Raw genomic sequence first — 21,519 nt, forward strand, 5'->3', positions numbered from 1 at the left:
GCTAGGATTTAGTCTGGAGAACCCAAAACTGAGAGATGTAACTATGCTTATTATTACCTTTTGTACCACAGAAGCACTTACGTTCTTTGCAGGCTTTCTCCCGAAACACAAGCCAGGGTAGGCGCCTTAACTTCCACTCCTCGAGCCTCTACCTTCCAACACTGGGACTAATTACATATACCTGCCACCACCCAGGCTGGCAGACCTACATGTTTACACACTTGAAAGCAGTAGCTGGTCCAGAATGGAGCCTACTCCCTATCCTCATTCAAATCATCTCATAACTTACTTTCAGGACTAAGTTTTGGTGCAATGAGCTAACACCAGATCTATCCACCTCAAATCTGTATTAACATTCAGTAAATCAAGATAACTAAAATCCCACACCTCCATATCTAGTACATTATCCAAAACATTTTAGTATACTCAAAGACCTAACACCTGAAAAGACCAAAACACACCCCTCCATTTGAATGGAAAATTTTTAGACTTGTAACTAACACAGTAGAACAGTTTGAAAGTCTTATGTCCCTAATACTAAGCTTTAACCTTTTGCTAATAACTACGCCCTAATTTATGGTCATAGAAATTGACCCTTCTCTCCAAACAAAACAAAATAAATCAGCGAGAAAAAAAAAAAAAAACACAAAACTGGAAAATGACTGACATGGCCCCAATCTGCACTTAAGGGAAAATTAAACACAATGCAAGTAATATACATTATTTTATTACAAATTTTTAAAAAAAAAAAATAACAAGAGAAAATGCAACATCCTAAAAAAAATTTACTGGTAATACAAATTCCTATGTATGTTTGCTGTGCTACCATAAGAAATTAAAGAAACCATTAAATATTTAGGAACATTCAACATCAAAAGCTTTAAATCTAACTGTATGTTGTAGCCCCCCAAAAAGCTACAAACTCCTTTTTTAAAAAAGTATTTTCTCTACAAAGAATCTCATCAGCTATACAAAAATCTGTACAGTTTTTATACTGAAGCTAATGTTGAGCTGCACTTGAATTTCACATTCTTAGCAAAATAAGTTGCCTGAGCACATACACTCCACACATTTTAGGACAGCCATTTATTCTTCATCCTCATCTTCTTCCTCATCATCTTCATCTTCTTCCTCCTCCTCCTCTTCCTCATCTTCTGGTTCATTCTTCTTCTTTGAGCCTGTTGGCCTACCAGGACCCTTCTTTCCTACTTCGCTTTTGCCCTTGGCACGGTATGCAGCAATATCCTTTTCATATTTCTCCTTTAGTTTAGCTGCCTTCTGCTCATAGGGTTGTTTATCTTTGGCAGACTGTTCAGACCACATCTCACCCAATTTTTTTGCAGTATCTCCAATAGACAGGCCTGGGTGTTCACTTTTGATCTTTGGGCGATGTTCAGAGCACAACAGGAAGACGGCAGACGGTGGTCTCTTTGGAGCATTAGGGTCCTTTTTCTTCCCTTTCTTATCACCTTTGGGAGGAACGTAATTCTTCACCTCCCTGTCATAGCGAGCTTTGTCGCTCTTGGCCAAATCTTCGAACTTCTATTTTTCCTTTGCAGACATGGTCTTCCATCTCTCGGAGCACTTCTTGGAGAACTCGGCGAAGTTGACCGACGAGTCGGGGTGCTTCTTCTTGTGCTCCTCGCGGCACGTCTGCACGAAGAAGGCGTACGAGGACATCTTGCCCCGCGGCTTGTTGGGGTCTCCCTTGCCCATGGCTGATGGTGGCGCGGCGTCTACCTGGCGCGAGCGCGTCCCTCCGAGGCCGACCCGGACGCTTCCTTCCCCAAGCTCCAGCGAGAACTGGCCCCTCACGACCCAAGCCGCAGCCTCTTGTTTTGCAGACCCAGAGGTTTCTTTTAAAAAATAAACTTGAAGCATGTGCTTAACTGGTTTAAAAAATAACAATAATTTCTATTCCTCATAAGCTTTCTAATTGTTCTCAACTGCCCCCTAACCCCCACCACCGCCTTCAGTTTGTAGAATCCCTGAGCCTCCTTCCCTCAGCCACACTGACAGCAAAGGTCAGGAGTGAATCCCATGACAAAGGATTCTAATCAAGTGCTTTTTCTTTTGTTTCAATTTGATGGGAAGCTCTAGGCTTCCATATCGTTTCTCGCTGTTGTCAGTATGACAGGCACAGGCCTAAACACACAGTAGCAAGTGATTTACTTGAAATAAAAACTATTATTTCTGTGTTCTGTGCTTAACTCTAATGGACCCAGGGTTTTATCATAACTTCTAACAAATACAAATTTTCAGATAGATCCAATCAATTGCATTGAACCAAGTAGGTGTACAACATAAATCAACAGAAGTGAAAATAGTCATTTGCTTTTTACTGCCTTGCCCTAAGAGAAAGATATAAAAATATAGTGTTCTGTGTTATTTGAAATAAAACCATTGTGTTACACAACCATAATAGACTAGATGCTTCTGTACCTGTATGAGTGGATAATTAAGCTATATCATTTTTCTTTCTAATCTGTTGACTTATAATTGGTTAATTCAATTGACCTTGCAATGGAAATATTCAAATTAAGTTACATATGTATTGCATACATACTACATATGCAAAATACAAAAAGTATTTAATTCTTCACTAAACGATATAAAGCTACTATGATCGTAGACATACACCCAGCTAGTTATCTAGAGAATGTTTAGAATATAGGGATGTATTGTGCATAGATTATACATTATATAGGGATTTACATTTCCACAAATTCTGGTAAGTTTTGTCAGGAGTCATCTCCCCCTAAAAATCATTACAGGAACCATCACCCTAAGGAGTTTGCAAAGAGCTCCACATCCTAACAATTGTTTTATTGGCAGAGCCTATCCCACACCCAATTATCTGTTAATAGAGAGCTATCTGTTAGCGGAACCCGCCCCACATTCCAAACTATCTAGAGAACTAGGTGTGTCAACTCGTGGATCATAACCTCCTGGCCAAGGACCTCACAACCGGCTGGAACCACCGCTGCAAGATTCCTTCCTACCCATGCCCCTGCCCCCCAAATTCCTCATCCTATATAAGCTGTAACCATGACTCTAATAAACGGAGGCTTCGACAAACCTAGCTTGGCCTCCTTCTCTCCCGCCCATATCTTCCAGATAGCGCCTCTCCGGGACCCTGGAATTACTGACCTGCCAGGCAGGTTACAATACCTAGACTAACTAGGCGGTTAACAAAGTTTGGAGGAAATCTGCAATCAATTACCCTATGAATATCATGGGAAAACTGTAACTTATACCAACTACAAGTATCACAGGTAAGAAAATATCATAGCTAAGAAAATGAAAAATTTTGCCACATTCTTCTCTTTATAGTTTATCCATTCTAATAACTCAGTTTTTTGTATAGTACATGTGAATAATGTTGCAACAGTACAACTAAGAAGCATACAAAGAGATTTTTATAGTAATTTATTTTTAATTATATATTTATGGGTATGTGGCATGGAGATATTGTGCATGTGAGTGCAGTGCCTACAGGGGCTAGAGGCCTTGCATTCCCATGAAGCTGGAGTAAAATGTCATTGTGACCCATCTGACATTGCTGAAACATTGAGTCTAAACTCAAGTCCTTTGCTAGAGCAGTAAATGCTGAGTCATCTCTCTAGCCAAGACCTGATGCTCACCTGAAGCATTTCAAGCAGGCCTAGATGTGCTCTGCTTTCAATTCTCAGCCTCTTCATTAAACCCCTTAGTACTATCTGGGATTAAAGGAAGAAGAGTCTACAAACTAAGGAGCAGAAGGGTTCCAAACTGATGTGGAACTGAAGGAAAATAATAAGATCTGTCTTGCTGTCTCATTGTTGCTTTCAATGTGTTACATTTAGAGACTAAAGAAGCCAAAGAGAAAAGTCATTCTAAGTGGAAAAATGTTCAGGGATTTTGGTTAAGTGCATGAGGATGATAGGTGTTGTTAACCCTCAGCCATCAAATCAAAACTCAGGTGAAGTAAGATAAAGCAGCTCTGAGTTCTACATATCTGAGATGAATTTTATTCAACAAAATAAAGGTGTTGTTAAAAGAGCAGTTACCTATTCAAAGGTAAAAATGTGGCAAGTTATGGGAGAACTCTTTTTTAAGGGAGAACTTTTTTGTGAAAAGATCTCTCTTTATTGTTCATTTCAAATGACCTACATTTGTAAACAGAGACTGTGCTTTCATTTCCCAGCCACGCAGACCTTAATAATCACACAAAGAGTATATTAATTACAAAACTGTTTGTCCAATGTCTCAGGCATATATCTGGCATGTATATGCATGTATGTGTGGGGGTACACATGCACATGTATGTTTATTTATTAGAATATGGAGACTGTTGACACATTTTCAATTGCTCTGCACCTTGTATATTGAGACAAGTTCTCTTGCTGAACCCTGAGTTCACAGATTCATTGTTGTATGGCCTAGTTAGAAAGCTTACTGGAAAATTCCATCTCCACCAGGCATGTGCTGGAACTACATAAGGCTGCCATGCCATCTGCCTTCTATGTGGGTTCTAGGGATCTGAACTCTAAATGCTATTGTTTGCACAGCAAGCTCTTTCCCTATGGATCATTTCCTGCTGGGTTGCCTTTGAAATGCCAAGAATATATCTTTAAATGCAGTCTTCAGGGGTCAGTGAACACAGAATCTTTATAAATAAGGCTTTAGAAACTGGGAGATGATTTATTCCATAAAGTGCTGCAACAAAAGCATAAGGACTTAAGTTCAGATTCTCAGAACCATGTATGGTGGAATACCAGAAAACAGGCTGGAGGACTATGGAGCTTTCTGGGCACCTAGCTAGACTTGCGAAATTTGTGAGCTCCATGTTCATTAAGACATACTATCTCAAAAAAATATATATATATATATAGTGGAGAACAATAGAAGAAGACACAGGACAACTTCTGACTGCAACAAGTACCTACATGCATGGCGCACTAATATATACACAAACTTCTACATACACATGATTCACAGAAATATACACATACATGGTGTTCAGATCTTGGCATGAGATATATGTTTGCATAGTAATATTTGTATAGCTTTCCATCCAATTAAATGCAGATAAAGGATTATCTATTTATGTAGATGAATGTAAAATATTGCTTAGAGAACATCAAATATGGTCAAATATCTCTGAACTTCAAGCATCTTAATGACCATACTGGGAAGTTAAATTTTACACATAGAAAACTGGAAAATATAATGTCATGCAATGATAATGCACATATAATAATGCAGTAATAAACTTATAACAAATTCAAGTATATACATTCATCTTCCTTCAGTTTAATAAATAAAACAAAGTCTGCCTTTTAGTCAGAAAAATCACTGTCATTATGATTGTTCTACAGAACTTCTGAATCCTTTTATCTCATTCAAAACAGAATATTCAGGAAAGACTCCTCTGACATGTCTGTCAATCACAAATGAGATCTTGGCATCGTTGCCTGTTCAACACTTGAGGCTTGTTGATTTTCAGCATTGGAAAAGCCCATACTGGAGAGATTTATTCCAAGGCTAAGAGTCTTTCCTTGGGACTGCATCTGTGGTTGCACCAAGAAACTATCATTTCTGGAAACTTGATGTTCTCCGTGAACCTTCAGAAGATAGATCCTGTGTGAATCTTCTTCATAGATCCTTCCACACATCCATCCTCCTACTACACTACAGGAAGTTTCTCTACTGTAGTTAATCTCAAACTTAACCTTTCTCACCTTTTAATTCTTCTATCCTGAGAGTTCAGTTACATTTAATCATCAGTATTTGAGAGCTTTGATCACTGCAAAGGTGTCTACATCAACAACCTAAAAGTGATAGCCACAAGCTTGGCCATGCTTGACAGAAAAATGTGGGAAGTATGGCTACAAATCTTAATACGTTAACTTTTCTGACTAATCAAGACCTCTTTTCTCTCTTTTAATATCAAAGTATATCAATGTTGTAAGACTTATTTCTTCCTCTCTATGACAAAGTTTGAACCTCTAATGTTTGCTAGTGTTTAGAAATATAAAATAGTTTTCTTAACAGCACCCTGAGACATATGCAAGAGAAACCTCTGAGTAGGAACTCTACTTTAGAGAATCCTCAGTATTAAAAACACTCACCATTAAGTTATTACCTAATATAAGAATTTGCAAAATATTTTCCCTAGTCCAAGGCATCATAGCATTGAAATCAATTCTGTGTCTCTTTCTAGTGTGACCAGTGGGACAACAAACATTCAGATAGAGGTGTGTTTTGTTTAAGGCATGGAGAGTTAGTCATAGAAGCACTTTGCTGGGCCACACTTGTGTTAATTAACAGAAAATATCACTGTGACAATCTTGAGTATGAAAGCTTGAGCATGAATTTGGTAGGTTGTTGCATATAAATCACAATTTTCCAGTACAATGAAAATACAGTTTCTTCCTTTTCTTTGAGTTCCAAGTCATAATTCCAAAGATAGCTGTAGATTAATAAAATCATTGCAACAGCTGTGCAAGGTGGCCTAGAAGCACTTGACAAACGATGCATGTTACCCCCGCACATATGTAAGTATAAATATATTTTCTACCCCATTCACAATTCTTCACATTTACAATAGCAGTGGAAACGGAAAACAAGAAAGACTGCCTCAAAAGTGGACAATATTTCTGATATACCTGAGATTCTTCTCTAACATGCATATGTATATACAGACACATGCATTCTCACAAATGTATACCCACGTACACATGCAAAAATACACACGTAAACAAACACGCCAGAATACACACATCCATTTAATAAAACATCTAGAATTGTAAAGAATCAGATTTTGACCTATCAGTAGATTTCAAAACATAATAAGAAGCATTAATTTATATATTTAAGTAGATTTTATAGTCAATGTGTATTAAATATGAATTGCACATTAGTTTCATTTTACTAAGCAAATCTAGTATTTGTGAAGGAAAAAAATAAAAATACATGGAATTTTAATTTTTTATTAAAAAATTAATTGCATTTTACATTCACTTTATATCTCTATATTACATTCAAAATTAAACACCTTCAATAAACTGCATTTTATTTGTTAATCTTTCACATCAGTATCACAAAATCATGATCAAGCAAGCAAAATTGCTGTAAAACAAATATGTAATAATTTATAAATTACATATATGCTTATATTTAAGCATCATAGTTCTTTTAATTAAATACTGAGGTATGTAAAATAAAAATAAAATTCAAACAGAATTACTATTTTATTTTAGATTATATTTAATGTTTTGATATATAGTTTTCAAGGATTTGTAGGTGGACGTGTACTTGAATCCTGCCACTGTGTCCTCACATATTCAGAAGAGAGCTGAGGAGGGTGGCTCATACTTATTGCAGCACATGGGGGTGTAGGCAACACTGCTGCACTCTGAGGCCAGCCTGGGCCATAGCGTGAGCACTTGTTTCCTACAGGGGCATTCGGAGCATTTCAAAAGCTGGACTGGTAAAAGCAGGCGAACAGTGTCATTTCCCAAGCCTGACCTTTTCAAATAGCCAAGCAACCTCCAAGCTATTGATTTGCTTGCCTCTAAATGCTAACTGCTGGCCATGCAGGGCATTTCAAGGATTTGCTAGGCTTCCTCTAGCATCCTCTAAATTCCAATTCTGTTCTGGCATGAATATGCAGCTCTCCTGCTGCACCCTTGTTCCTCACCTCTACTTGTAAATCGGCTCTCTGCATTCTCCATGGAGACTGGCAGATTAACCTAGATCGTCAGTGGGCATGGCATATGATTAATATCTGTCTTTTATTACCATGCAGCCAAAATAAAAGAAATCATTTTGCTCCAAACAGAAAGAAATTTATTCTTCATATTTGAAAACTGCATATGCAAAATTCTAGTGAAAACTCTATGCTGACACCTACTCTTACGAATATTCGGCTCCTGGGGGATCTCTTCTTTCTTCAAATTACGGAAGGTGCCTATGTCTGAAATAGACATGCCAAATAGTATCTGTCATGTGTATGTATGTAGATTGTCTTACACAATTTTAATGTTTGGTTGTTCAGAGAAATGGCCTTAATATGTTAGTGCAAATCAGGATTAACCTCTAAAATTCCATGTCTTTTGTACTTATCTGTCACCTAGAAATTAATTTTTTGTACTTTAAAGAAATAAATAATTCAGTTACCAAAATACCCATAAGAAGAGCAAGCTAAGAACTTAATTCAATGAGACACTAGTCATGGTGATTCAGACTGTCATCTACTCACAATTACTATCACATTCCTTTCTGAGCTTGGACGCTCATGGCTGCATATTCCTTGTGCTTTTTCCTGTGTGGAGCTAAGAATGACTTAAGCTCTTAATTACAAGGCATTCTGTGGAGCCTTCATCCTGAGTTAGTATTGGATGGCATTTTCCTCTTTCTTCAAAATTCGAACATTTTCTCCAAGTGCTTCAGGAGCTAAGTAAAAGGTCACATGTCTAGGAGAATACAAACTTGGAAAGTTCTTGAGGATCAAGCCCCAGCAATAATAAAAAAAAAAAAAAAAAAAAAAAAAAAAAGAGTAAACAAATGGGGGGTAGAGACCAGTTGCACTGCAGAGAATAGACAGATTCAGATGATGGAGTGGTAGGCAAGGTGTGGAAAGAGCTCCATGCTTGCAGCTTTCGGGAGTCATCTGTGTTCACCCATCACCAAGGTGAGCTTTTGATTGATGTGGTTACTTACAAGAGAAACCAAGGGCAATGGCACTAGGTTTCGATCCTACTGCATGAACTGGCTTTGTGGGAGCCTAGCCTGTTTGGATGCTCACCTTCCTGGACCTGGATGGAGGGGGGAGGACCTTGGACTTCCCACAGGGCAGGGAATCGGGACTGCTCTTCAGACTCTAGAGGGAGGGGAAATAGAGTAGGGGGAGGGGGAGAGGAGTGGGGGGAAGGGGAGAGGAGTGGGAGGGGGAGAGGAGGGGGAGGCGGGGAGGAGGAAGAAATTTTTTCAACAAAAATAAATAAAAAATTAAAAAAAAGTATGCCTTGGTCATATTCCTGTTGGTAACTCCAATACAAACCTCATGGTTCACCCAGTAGGACATTGTGGTTGTTACTTTGGTCTGTCAGGGTCACCCCTTCTGGGATGAGTAGATGATATTGTTATGCCTGCACCAGTGTGGCATTCCTGGGCTTTTCAATAGAGACCATTCTGATTATTCAAAATGTACATTGTGCAATATTTGTGGTTTGAAAAGTCACTTAATTTTGGTGATGGAAATTTATTGCTCTAATGTTAATTAATGTTGCCAAACTCTTCCAGAAAATCTCATTCATTGATTTTAAACTGGTTTTCTTGAAATTCGTATACAAAACAGTGGGTTTCATTATGGCATTTTTTGAATACTCTGTTCTTATCAACACTTGTCCTATCTCCATCTCCTACCCCCACCCCTGTGTCTCTACTGCTGTCCCCCTTTTTATCCAATAGCCCTATTCTGTGTCCATGGAGCATGTATCATATTACCCCAACCCTCGAGAACATTGGTCTCCTCTCATCTCTACTTTTCCTACCTATCTCCATCTGCTCACTCACCCACACAATCGTGTTTACACAAATGCAAACTAAAGTTTCGGATTCCCATATTATGAAAAAATTACATATATCTTTTTTAGTGTTTTATTTTGCTTAACATAACAATTTCCATTTCCATTCATTTTCCTATACATGTTTTGATTTCATTTTTTATTGCTGAATGAAATTCCATTGTGTATAGGTTAAAAATTCCTTCATCTGTTCATCTGGTAATGAGCATCTAGGCTGGTTCTCTTTTTGTATCTATTGTGACTAGGACAGCAATAAAAATGGATGTGCAAGACCTATATTTGTGCCGAGGTGGAGTCTGTTGGGGTATTTACACAGCAGCAGTATGGGGGTTTGGGGGCATAGGTAGGCTCTCCTTTTCATTTTCCCAGAAACCTCCCTAGTGATTTCCATACGGCTGTACTAGTTTACATTATAACTACAATGAATAAGGGTTCTTCATTTCCCACTTCCTTCTCAGCCTTTGTTGTCTTTGTTTCTTGATGTTAGTCATTCCCTCTGGGGTTAGATACAATTAAAAAGCAGTTTTAATATGCAGTTCCCAGAGAGCTAAATATGCTGAACATTTCAAAAATATTTAACGACCTCTTGTGTTTCTTTTTTGAGAATGTGTTTGCTTCATTAGCCTAGTTACTGATCGGAAGACTCGGGGAATATGCATGTTCTGTTTTTGCAATTATTTTTTGCGTTCTAGATATTAAAACCCTGTGTGAAACATAGGTGGGAAAGATTTTCTCCCATTCTATAATCCGTATTTTAATTCTCCTGGCAGCTCCTTTTGCTGTGCAAAGTTCTTATAATTTACGACAATCCTACCTATCGATTCCTGTGTCTGCTACTTGGCTGCTACAGTCCTTCTAGGAAGGTGCTTGCCTACGCCAGTGTCTCCAAGTGTTTTCCCGATGCTTTCCTCCAGCAGCTTCAGCACTTCAGGCTACACATTAAGGTCCTTTGTCCACTGTGAGCTGGTTCTTCTGCAAGATGAGAACTCCAGTTCTGTCCATTCTTGTTCACGTGGATATCCAGCTTCACAGCGCCATCCGTGAAGACAGCATTTCTCCAACGCCTGCTTTTGACACCTTCATCATCATCATCATCAGTGACATCAAAAACATTTTTTTAGATAATATCCAGGAGGGTTTTCAAGTGTCTCTCAAAATTATTGTGCTGGACACATACCGTGAATTTTATTCCATGGTAAAGCATTGCTTATGTGGCACATTTCCTGCGCCGATGTGAACAAAAGTCTATTTATCCCACATAGGGAAATAGGGGGCCCACAGAGTCGGATGTCCTGAGTCAGAGTTTATTGGAATTATTTGCAGGGGTATTGGTGAGGGTTACTTACACTGGTACATGAGGTCTGTGACACTGCAAGGCACAGCCAAGCCTGAGGCTTGGAGGTCCCTGCACCATTTTAAGTAGGACAATCTTCTCTCCTTGGGCTCCTTACTGCCTGTCTTACCTTAAAGGAGGAAACTTTACACCCACTGAAGTACTCCACTCTATTTATCCATCTTTTATTAATTTTCCTTTAATAATTTGCATATATGTATATGTGTATATACATATATTCATAAATAACATATTATTTAGTAAATAGCACTGAAGGCATAATATCTTATTTATCTGTTACAAATTGGGTAGATTTTCAATAACTATTAACACTGTCTATTTTATAGTGTTACCGTCAATGGGGGTGAAAACTAACAACTGAAATTAGTTACTTCTTATTCTACATTTTATTTCTTTGTGCTTTATTATGCAAAGGCAACAGGCTTTAAAACATAGTGGGTACCATTTGCTGATAAATAATACATTTTTAAATTAAAAACAAGGTAAATACGGCTCCACATGGTTATATTATTGGGTCCTGTATCATAGCACATTAGTCCGCAGGCCTTTGTTGTGACACTCTGCTGGCTGTGTTATGGTATGTAGTATAATTTGCTGTCTGACATTGCTCTATTTGTTTGGGTGTTTATTTTGTTTTTCTTTCTTTTTTTTGCTTCATTTTTCTTTTTGCAGGGGACTGATTTGGATATTTGGTTTCTTTTGAATTTCAAAACGAATATTTGGATGTTTTATTAACTCTTTGAAGAATATTATTGGTATTTGAATGAAATTACATTGAATCTATAGACAGATTTTTGTAATATGGCCATTTTTCCTAGTATTAATTCTGCTAATCAATGAGTATAGATGCTGTTTAAAATGTGCTATTTTGAGTTTTGTTCACATGTGTTTCCCAATCTGCCATCTTCTCAATTTAGTACTTACACATCTTTATTTATTTATTTTTTTTGATTTTGTTGAGATCTACATTTTTCTCTGCTCCCGGCCCTGCCTCTCCTCTCCCATCCCCTTCAACCCTCCGCCAAGGTCCCATGCTCCCAATTTACTCAGGAGATCTTGTCTTTTTCTACTACCCATGTAAATTAGATCTATGTATGTCTCTCTTAGGGTCCTCATTGTTGTCTAGGTTCTCTGGGATTGTGATTTGTGGACTGGTTTTCTTACCTTTATGTTTAATAACCACTTATGAGTAAGTACATGTGATAATTGTCTTTCCGTGTCTGGGTTATCTCACTCAAAATGATGTTTTCTAGCTCCATCCATTTTCCTGCAAATTTCAAGATGTCATTTTTTTCTACTGTGCAGTACTCCATTGTGTAAATATACCACATTTTTCTTATCCATTTTTCCATCGAGGGGCTTTAGGTTGTCTTGGCTATGACAAACAATGCTGCTATGAACATACTTGAGCATGTGTTCTTGTGGCACAATTGAACATCCTTTGAAAATATACCCGAAAGTGGTATTACTAGGTCTTGAGTAAGGTTGCGCTTTAATTTTCTGAGATATCGCCACACTGGCATTCAAAGGGGTTGTACCAGCTTGCATTCCCACCAGCAATGAAGGAGTTTTCCCATAACCTCTCCAGTATAAGTTGTCATCAATATTTTTGATCTTGACCATTCTTACAGGTGTAAAATGGAATCTCAGAGTTGTTTTGATTTGCATTTCTCCGATGACTAAGGATATTGAACATTTCCTTAAGTGTCTTTCAGCCATTTTAGATTCCTCTGTTGAGAGTTCTCTGTTTAGGTCTGCACTCCATTTTTGTTATTGGATTATGTGTTCTTTTGGTGACCAATTTTTTGAGTTCTTTGTATATTTTGGAGATCAGACCTCTGTCTGATGTGGGGTTAGTGAAGATCTTTTCCCATTCTCTAGGCTGTTGTTTTGTCTTGGTTGACTGTGTCCTTTGCTTTACAGAAGCTTTTCAGTTTCGGGAGGTTCCATTTATTAATTGTTGCTCTCAGTGTCTATGCTACTGGGGTTATATTTAGGAAGTCGTCTCCTTTGCCAATGTGTTCAAGTATATTTCTTACTTTCTCTTCTATAAGGTTCAGTGTGGCTGGCTTTATGTTGAGGTCATTGATCCATTTGGACTTGAGTTTTGTGCATGGTGATAAATATGGGTCTATTTTCATTCTTCTACATGTTAATATTCAGTTATTCCAGCACCACTTGTATGCTTTCTTTTTTCCATTTGATATTTTTTGCTTTGCCAATGTCAGAAGTCTACTTTATAGCAGCAACCTCAGGCTTGAGGTCCTCTCCTGCCAATCACAATTGTCTCCCTGTTGCTTTGGGGATCTTTCTCCAGGTGGACATTGCTTTATTCTGTACATGTTTGTTTGCCTTTTCCATTGGGAGGTCTCTTCCTGGTAGCCATACCTGTCAGAAGACTACAAGTCATTGAGTACACTTCCCAAGATTTCATGTGGTTTACCCAAGCAATGACAGGGGCTTGGAGTCTCTGACCACAACCTCCATGGCACCAAGTGATAACCTGTTTGAGGCTCCCGTTCTGCATTCTGTTCTGTCTGCACAGATGACTTGTCATAGCCAGCTCTCTGTGCGTGTTGTACCCAGCCACTGGTTGTATCATCAGAGTCAGTCTCTCTGGAGATATAACTTCTCTGACAGCTACCATTGACTCTCGTGATGCACAAATTATATGGTATAGCAGGAAATAGGTATAGCTGCTTCTTTACAGAGAAAATTCCATGTGGGCTTATTTATTTTTTCTTGAGTCTTTTCCTTACCTAAATAGGGCTCATTGTATATTATTCTAACTGCTATCTACCATCTGATTATACAGAGGCAGATTCTAATCCATACCTGTCAGAATTTTTGCTAAATTATTTAGTAAACTAAAAAAAAAAAGAAGAAAGGAATTTCAATTTGTGGCTTTTTGGTCTTTCTCCTTTCATGGCTTCAGTACTAGGTACTGTATTTGTGATTGCATTACTGCCTCTTGTTATCGTTTTCTCTTTGCCCTCTATACTTTATTCATCTTCATTCTTTATCAATAATATCATTTTATCTCATTCTTTCTTTGATTCATTCTTAGTATTGCATTAATTTCAAGAATTGTTAATAATTAATTGCATTAAATGTCCAAGAAGTGAAGGCTGTGCCCATGTCCATTGGGACAATAGGAAAAGGAGAAAGTTAGGCAAAGAGTAGGAACTAAGGCACTTGGAATCATGTCTGCTGCAATGGTCTCCTAAGGAAACAGCAAAAGTTCCTAAAATATGCCAAGCTATTCAACATCCTTAGAGTAACAGAGGGGCTATTGCTCAATCCTCACCTGTAGATGATAAATGACTAAAAACCAAGTCCACACACTCTTCGTGGAAGACAATATGAGTACTTTACTACTGCATAATAATGGGCAAGAAGAATCATGAATTCATAAGATTATAGAAATATACTTTCACCCAACAATATAGCCATCTTAGGCTTACAAATACTGTGTCAATTAAAAAAAATTCCCTCTCAGATTTCTCTTATTAGTGTTGGGTATTTAGTTAGGTTACATGTCATAGCATGACAAATGCTAATGTGTTTAAAACACTTTCAGGACTTCTTCCAGAACAAAACATACACACACATATGCATATGTATGTATAGGTACACACACACACACACACACACACACGAGAAGGGAGGGGTCTGTCTGTCTTTCAAGTCTCACGTAGCCTAGCCGGTCCTCACTACGTAGCTCCACTCTATGTTGGGATTATAGGCAAGTTGTCAAATTTCTCATCCATGTCATACATGATATTTTAACCCACAGTGTTTATTTATCTTGATCCCTACTCACTTTAACATCATCCCCAAGTCAATTGACTAGAGATCTAAACTTCACCCATGACTACTAATACAGTGTGGGTCTTTCCTTAGGCTAACAGGGCCTGAGATGTGTTCCTGCTCACCCTCTCTAAGGATGTTCCACCTTTTATTGCTGGTATTCCCTCCTGACCACACTCAGTAGGCAGACCTGGATTCCCATGGCTAAGTTGGTTCAGGTGAAATATTGGCTAGCACTGATTTCAGGGTGGGTCTCCACAGCACAGAAACCTCAGCTCTTAGGCAAATAAAGCACCAGAGAGCTCTCTATCAGACATCCTAGAGTTTATTTTACAAGTTATTTGTCATAGTTTGAACATTACGTGTGCTACAAGATATTTTTGGACTGTGTGGAGCATGCTTCTGGGGTTGCCATGATATGCTTCTCATTTGCCTCAGCCAACTCCATTTGGCAATCAAAACAAGTCGAGAAAGGGAGCAAAGGCAACTGTTTCATTGCCAAACATCTAATTATGCTTTTCCATAGTCTCCTGTTCCTTGAAAATGATTGTTTTGATATGAAGTGAAGACATGCTTTGATGGGAACACAAAATAAACGTTTGCTGTGACTTATTTCCTGGACTTTTGTTAAGCAGCAATTCCAGTTGCTGTCACTGCCTGGCCAGTGTTTGCTAGTTCCCGAATCTTAGACCTTAAATTTCATTGTTATGAAGCTGTCCAGTGTTCCTGGCTGCTAACAAGTGTTGCCATCATTTCTTAGGGCCCTACATGCACATTTGGCTGCTCTCTCCTGATCTGAGCATGTCCTCCAGTTCTGTGCGCTCTTTACCTCCTGAGTCACCGTGGGTCCACTATGCTGTGTCTACATGCCATCAGAGGCTTGACTGTGGGCTTCTCAAAGTGGAAATCGTGTCTTTAATTGCTACATTATTCAATAATATTTTTCTCATTATTCAATATGTAGATCTATTGTTTTCTATTTTTAGGAGTCTAGCCTTTTAGTATTTTGAATATTATCTGAATTTATGCATAATATTTTGTCACCTAAGTATTGAAAATAACAACATTCTGTTTTTCACTTGTATACTCATAATGCCCCTCACAAGTATTCCCAAACTTGCATAGCCACATGTTGATATAAGTTCTGTACGTGAATTTGTATTCACATTTAGCTCTAAAATACACAGGGAGAGATAGATATGTATCTATCTACATTTAAATCTCTATATACTCATGTATAATACGTGTAATATATACTGATATGTAGTTCCATAGCTGTATATAAACAAATCTATATGAAAAGTACACATTATTCATAGTACCTTCCTCCATATAATTTAGCTGTGAGATGACTTGAATTAGTTTGTTTGGGCTTCCTTAATGAAACACTATAGAACAGATAGCATATATAAAATGTTTCTCAGTTTTAGGAGCTACAAAATTCAAATCAGGAGCCAGTAACAACTGTCATCATAAATGGCCATCCATCCTGTCTTCATGTTTTGGAAAAGGCTAGGGGACTCACTGGCATTTCTCTCATAAGACCACTAGCTCCATCCATGGGGGCTCCAGTCTCAGGACTGCTTCATCTCATTTGCCTTCCACCACAGTAACTTTGGGGAAAGGGTTTCAGCGTGTAAATTTCAAGAACAAAAATCTTTCGACTCTACATGAGTGCCACAGTGGCCTGACAACCCAGCTTCTCCACCTCCTGCCTTACGGTGTTTGTGTGCTAAGACAGTGATAACAATAAAAGAGTCACTGTCTTTCACTCCATTTTAAGAAACAGGGAAGCATGCTATTTCACTTTGGGAATTTGTTTTGCCCTCACAGTCCTTGCTTCCAAATGCCCACAGACCTCAGGCCTACCCTGAGCTGCTCAGTTGTTTCTCCATCATTCAAGATATATCTTCCCAACCTTGAGGATTATTTTGCTCCCTTTCATTCTATTCTCCATCTCTAAGTTTGGTGTGTGTGTGTGTGTGTGTGTGTGCACGTGCGTGCGTGCATGGGCACATGTGTGCGTAGATACACTACACGTGTGTACTGACTGGAATATAGAAACATGTGGAAGCCAGAAGCTGGCATTTGTGTTAACTGGTATTTTCCTTAATTACTCTTTACTATTTTTTGGGAAATTCCTCTCATGAAAACTGGAGTGCCTCCATTTGGCTTGGTTCCCTGGTCAGCGAGCTTCAAAGATCCACCAATCTCTTTCCCTACACTATCAGGTTATATGAGCACATGGCTACACCTACGTTTTTATGGTCATGACTTGCAGTGAAGTCCTTTGTAGATAGCCATCTACTCAATTTTCATTAGCATTTATTTCTCCTGTGGTTCTCAGCTTACACAGAGGCATTAGCCTTGCTCAAACTGAAAGAGATTGAGCTTCACACTGCACCAATAGATAATTAAATCTTCATTTGCCATCTATTTAAAGAAATATATGTACTAAAGTGAGTTCGTGAATTCCAGTTCTTTTGTCCCAAAGTAAGGACATGCTGGTAAAAACAGAAAGACACTGTTATGAGCAAACTGCCTACATCTGTTTACATATAGAAGGATGGTTCTTATTCTCTTTATGATGATGTATAAACTGAGGTACTGAGATATTAAGTCAAGCAACTAATCATATATAGACATGGGATGCAAAGGCAAACAAAGAGAGCTCTTAAATTAAGAGTTAAGATAAGCTGGTTTAGAAAGCCTATCTCCCAGATATGATTTCCCTGGTACCACTGTTCATGCTGGTTGCAAAACTATCTATATGATTTTACATTATACACTGTGTAATATTGTAGGAGGAAGGCCTCGGTGGTTTGTCCTGGCCACCTGGCTAGGTTAGCCCTGAAATAACCACACAGAAACTGTATTAATTAAATCACTGCTTGGTCCATTAGCTCTAGTTTCTTATTGGCTAATTCTTACATATTAATTTAATCCAGTTGTATTAATCTGTATATCACCATGCGGTTGTGGCCTACTAGCAAAGTCTCAGCACATTTATCTCTGGCAGTGGGTCCATGGCTTCTCTCTGACTCTGCTCTTCTTTCTGTCAGCATTCAGTTCTGTCTTCCCTGACTACCTAAGTTCTGCCCTATCAACAGGCCCAAGGTAGTTTCTTTATTAACCAATGAAAGTAACACAAAGACAGAAGGATCTCCTACACCATTTCCCCTTTTCTATTTAAACAAAAAGGAAGACTTTAACTTTAACACTGTAAAACTACATATACCAAAACAGGTATCAAGCAAGAACTAGAGTTATAATATTTATATCTACTTTATCTTTTATCATAACTAAGGAAAACTATAACTATAAATTCTTCAACTCTATCAAAGACTTCAGGATATAATATTACCTAAGTAAATAGGAAGTACATGGTAAGCAACTTCCAAAACTCTAGAATTGACAGAGACATCTCACTACCTGCACAGAAACCCAAAGTTCTTCTGTACCGTTGGGGCATCCATCTTCAGCCTATAGGCCCACAGTGTCCAGCAGATTTTTCCATGAAATAGGAAATTTCAAACACAGTTCTGCCTATATTGGCAGTTTGCCCGTCATTTTCTTCTGTATCCTGTGGAATGTCTTGCAGACTCCAGACTCCTCATGAAGCAGGAACCCCAAAGGATCAACTCACCTTTAGGCAAGTTTAGCAATAATTTATCTGTGGGTTGTGCATGTCCAGTTTATGCAGCCAGGTAGGAGCAGTTCCTTGCCGAAATTGCTAACAAACCCCATAAGTAGCCTCTTCGATGCTCATCTTCCTCTTGAAGTAGCTTGATGCTGCCAGGAGCAGATGTGTCTCTCTGTCATGAAAAGTCCTAAATTCTTAAACATTTTAAATGTCATATTCTGAAGGTCTCTGAATGATTTGAAGAATCCCTATCCATCTGAAATACTTCTGTGTACATCTAGAAAATCTAACATGACTACAAACTTGACTATTATAGATGATTATCTATTAACTTCGAGTTATATGTTGAACGCTTTGTTCTCAGGATGGCAGTTTTGGGAGGTGGGGAAACCTTTAAGGGCCTAGTAAGAGGTATTTTAGTTTCTAGGGACACTGAATTCAATCTGCAATAAGGCAGTTCTTGTAGTACCTGACTTTGTTCCCACTAAAAATTGGAATAAAGTATAAAACTGGGTCAAGATAGCTGCTTGTGTGTAAGAGCAACTAAACACAAGCATGAAAATCTGAGTTGGAATCTTGAGTACCCATGTGAAAAAGAGGGTAGGAGTACATGCCTGCAATTCCATCACTGTAGGCGGCCCAGGCAGGAAGACTGCTGTAGCTTTCAGGGTACTCATGCCACTCCAGACTCAACAACAGACTTCAATTCAAGTAATAAGGTGGCGTGTTACAACAGAATACCCTAAGTTCTCCCCTGGCCTCTCCATGTATATAACAGGTACCTGCACATATACCTGTGTGCATATGTGTCCAAGAAAGATCAAACTGTCCCACTCCGTGTCTTCCTCACCATCTGATCTCCCCTGTACCATGTGCTTCTCCTAGGAAGTCATCTGCCATGATGTACCGGAGCTTAGAGGAGCCCCACTAGTGGCTAAATTGATGGATATGCTCAGTCTTAGATTTTTTTTTTTGATTTGTGGTGCTTGTTTGTTTGTTTACTCTCACAGTTTTCAGCTAAATAATATTTTATTTTTAAACATTCAGCATTACATAATTTTGTAGCAGTGGAAAATGGGGTGTAATCTCACAATATATTACAATATTTACATGATGTTCACATTTGCCATCCTGTATAAAAATATATATACTTCAAACTGTTCATCAAACAAGCAAATATCATCTGAAGGGCATGGTATGGGGTGTTTCTTTACAAATTGGCCAAGGAACCCCAGAGGCCTCCAGAACAAGTCGGCTGTTAACTCTTCTTGGTTGCTCCTCATACCTGGACATAGGTCCTTATTGCTCAAGATACCCCCTACCTTGGTGGCAAAATACAGAGAAAGAAAGCTGGAATTGAGCCAAAAGCTTCCTTCCTGCTGACTAGTTTCTAGTGCTGAACTTTTCTATCTAGGGTTCTGAGAAGGTGTTGGGGTAGGGATACCAATAGTCTATCTTTGAACCCTGTGAACCACAGCACTAACGTTACAAGCAAAGTGTGTTCACTGATGCAACAGTGTTATGGGAGTAACCAACTGCTCTGTGGTTGGATTCACTCTGCAAGAGAGAACAAATGCCTGGTACTGTAAACTGGCAAAAGACCCATGGCTAAATGACCCAACGGGGAAAGCCCTATTGACACAACATCAAAATTTATTCTATATATTAACGCTGATAACCATAGCCAAATGCTACTCTTAACCTTAATCAGAGAAGCTTTTCTTTGTGCAGCTGATAGTGTATGCAATGTGTCATTGCTCAAGTTGCTTAGAATAAATGAGAGCTAATGCTTATTGTTAAACAGCACCATTATAGCAGCCACCTAAGGCTCAGAGAACATTGTAGGAAAGGGAGCAGAATGAATATAAGAGCCAGAGATAGAGAGAATAGATGAGAAACCTTGTCTTCAGGGCAGGACACAGTCACTGCAAACCCGATCCTCATGCTGCACTTGCTTGTCTTAGCCTTACAAAGGACTGGGCCTGTCATGGTCCAGGAGGTGTTGAGAGCTGTGAACCTCCAGATCCTGAATTTCTTGGAAACAAATTTGTTTTCCTATGATCTGAGACAGCCTGCCCCTGCTCTGAGCATGAGACCCTCAGGAGTTCCTGATGGCAGGGGAATGGTTTCTGGTGTCTTTGGCTGGGGCGTGTCTATCCCTCTATAAGCTGTCCATGGACACAATAAAGGGGGCATTCTTGGGGCATTCCTGTTTCAAGGATGACCCGTGTCTCTGTCTCTGTGTCTTTGTGTGTTTTAATCTCCAGTCCCTTACCCAGTTCATGAACTGTATAGTGGCGCATAGAGCGCAAACGGGCGTGGTGCGCTGCAGGGAGGAATTCATGGGGTCCTACTCCTCCCTACTAAACAATTGGCAACAGATGGATTCTGGGAGAGGAACAGTCATTGCCTTCACTTGTATACTCACTTCTGAACTCAGTAGGCTCCAGTGGATATTTCCCAACTCATACTCACAGATGGTCCTGATTAGAAATCTGTGGGTCACAAAACAAACAAAACAAAACAAAACAAAACAGCAGGAACCAGGAAAGTGTCTGGATGGGAAAGAGATTGGCTAAATGGGCAGGTGGGAACAAAAAGAACAGAATAAAATATATACCTGTTTGAAGCTGAACTGTCAAAGAGCAAATTTCATCAACAAGAGAAAGAAATCAGCTTTAAAGGAAATATGTAAAACACTAAGCAAAACATAAAATTAAAGTCAGATTGGAGTAAGTTTAGATAACTGAATATTTTATATATAGAAATTGATCTTAATTTTATTTAAAAGATCAAACGTGTTTAGAATAATAAAAGAAATACTAGCATATTAAAAAGCCAAATGATTCACGCTATATCCATTTCTGTGATTTGAATTTGATGAGCAAAAGTATCTGATTCTCAGGTTAGCTCCAGGTCACTTTCCCCACAGATAAAATGTAATTAGCACCTTATTCTACATCACATGCTCACCGCTTTTCGTATTTCAGTGGTGAGCATGCATACCTTTGTCTTTGAGACATCTGTATTCCACATTAGCATTATGGAAATTTGAGCAGCCCTGCGGTGGCATAGTGGGTCAAGACAGAGACTGAAGGTCCCAGATGGCCACAGGCTCCCACTGCAGACAGGTCTGTTGC

The 21,519-nt window shown here is 38.7% G+C and overlaps 1 protein-coding gene across 1 annotated transcript; it reads right to left on the reverse strand.

Annotated features, from left to right (window-relative positions):
• Nucleotides 1-711: 711 nt before the first annotated feature.
• Nucleotides 712-1,840, reverse strand: LOC126513367 (high mobility group protein B2-like). The gene is given in 1 exon segment (XM_050161728.1): nt 712-1,840. A coding segment is annotated over 1 exon segment (630 nt). The 5' UTR covers nt 1,717-1,840; the 3' UTR covers nt 712-1,086.
• Between the last annotated feature and the right edge of the window lie 19,679 nt (nt 1,841-21,519).

Source organism: Alexandromys fortis, unplaced genomic scaffold (assembly GCF_014885135.2).
Source record: "Alexandromys fortis isolate MF-2015 unplaced genomic scaffold, M_Fortis_MF-2015_v1.1 scaffold_74, whole genome shotgun sequence".
Taxonomy (NCBI): domain Eukaryota; kingdom Metazoa; phylum Chordata; class Mammalia; order Rodentia; family Cricetidae; genus Alexandromys; species Alexandromys fortis.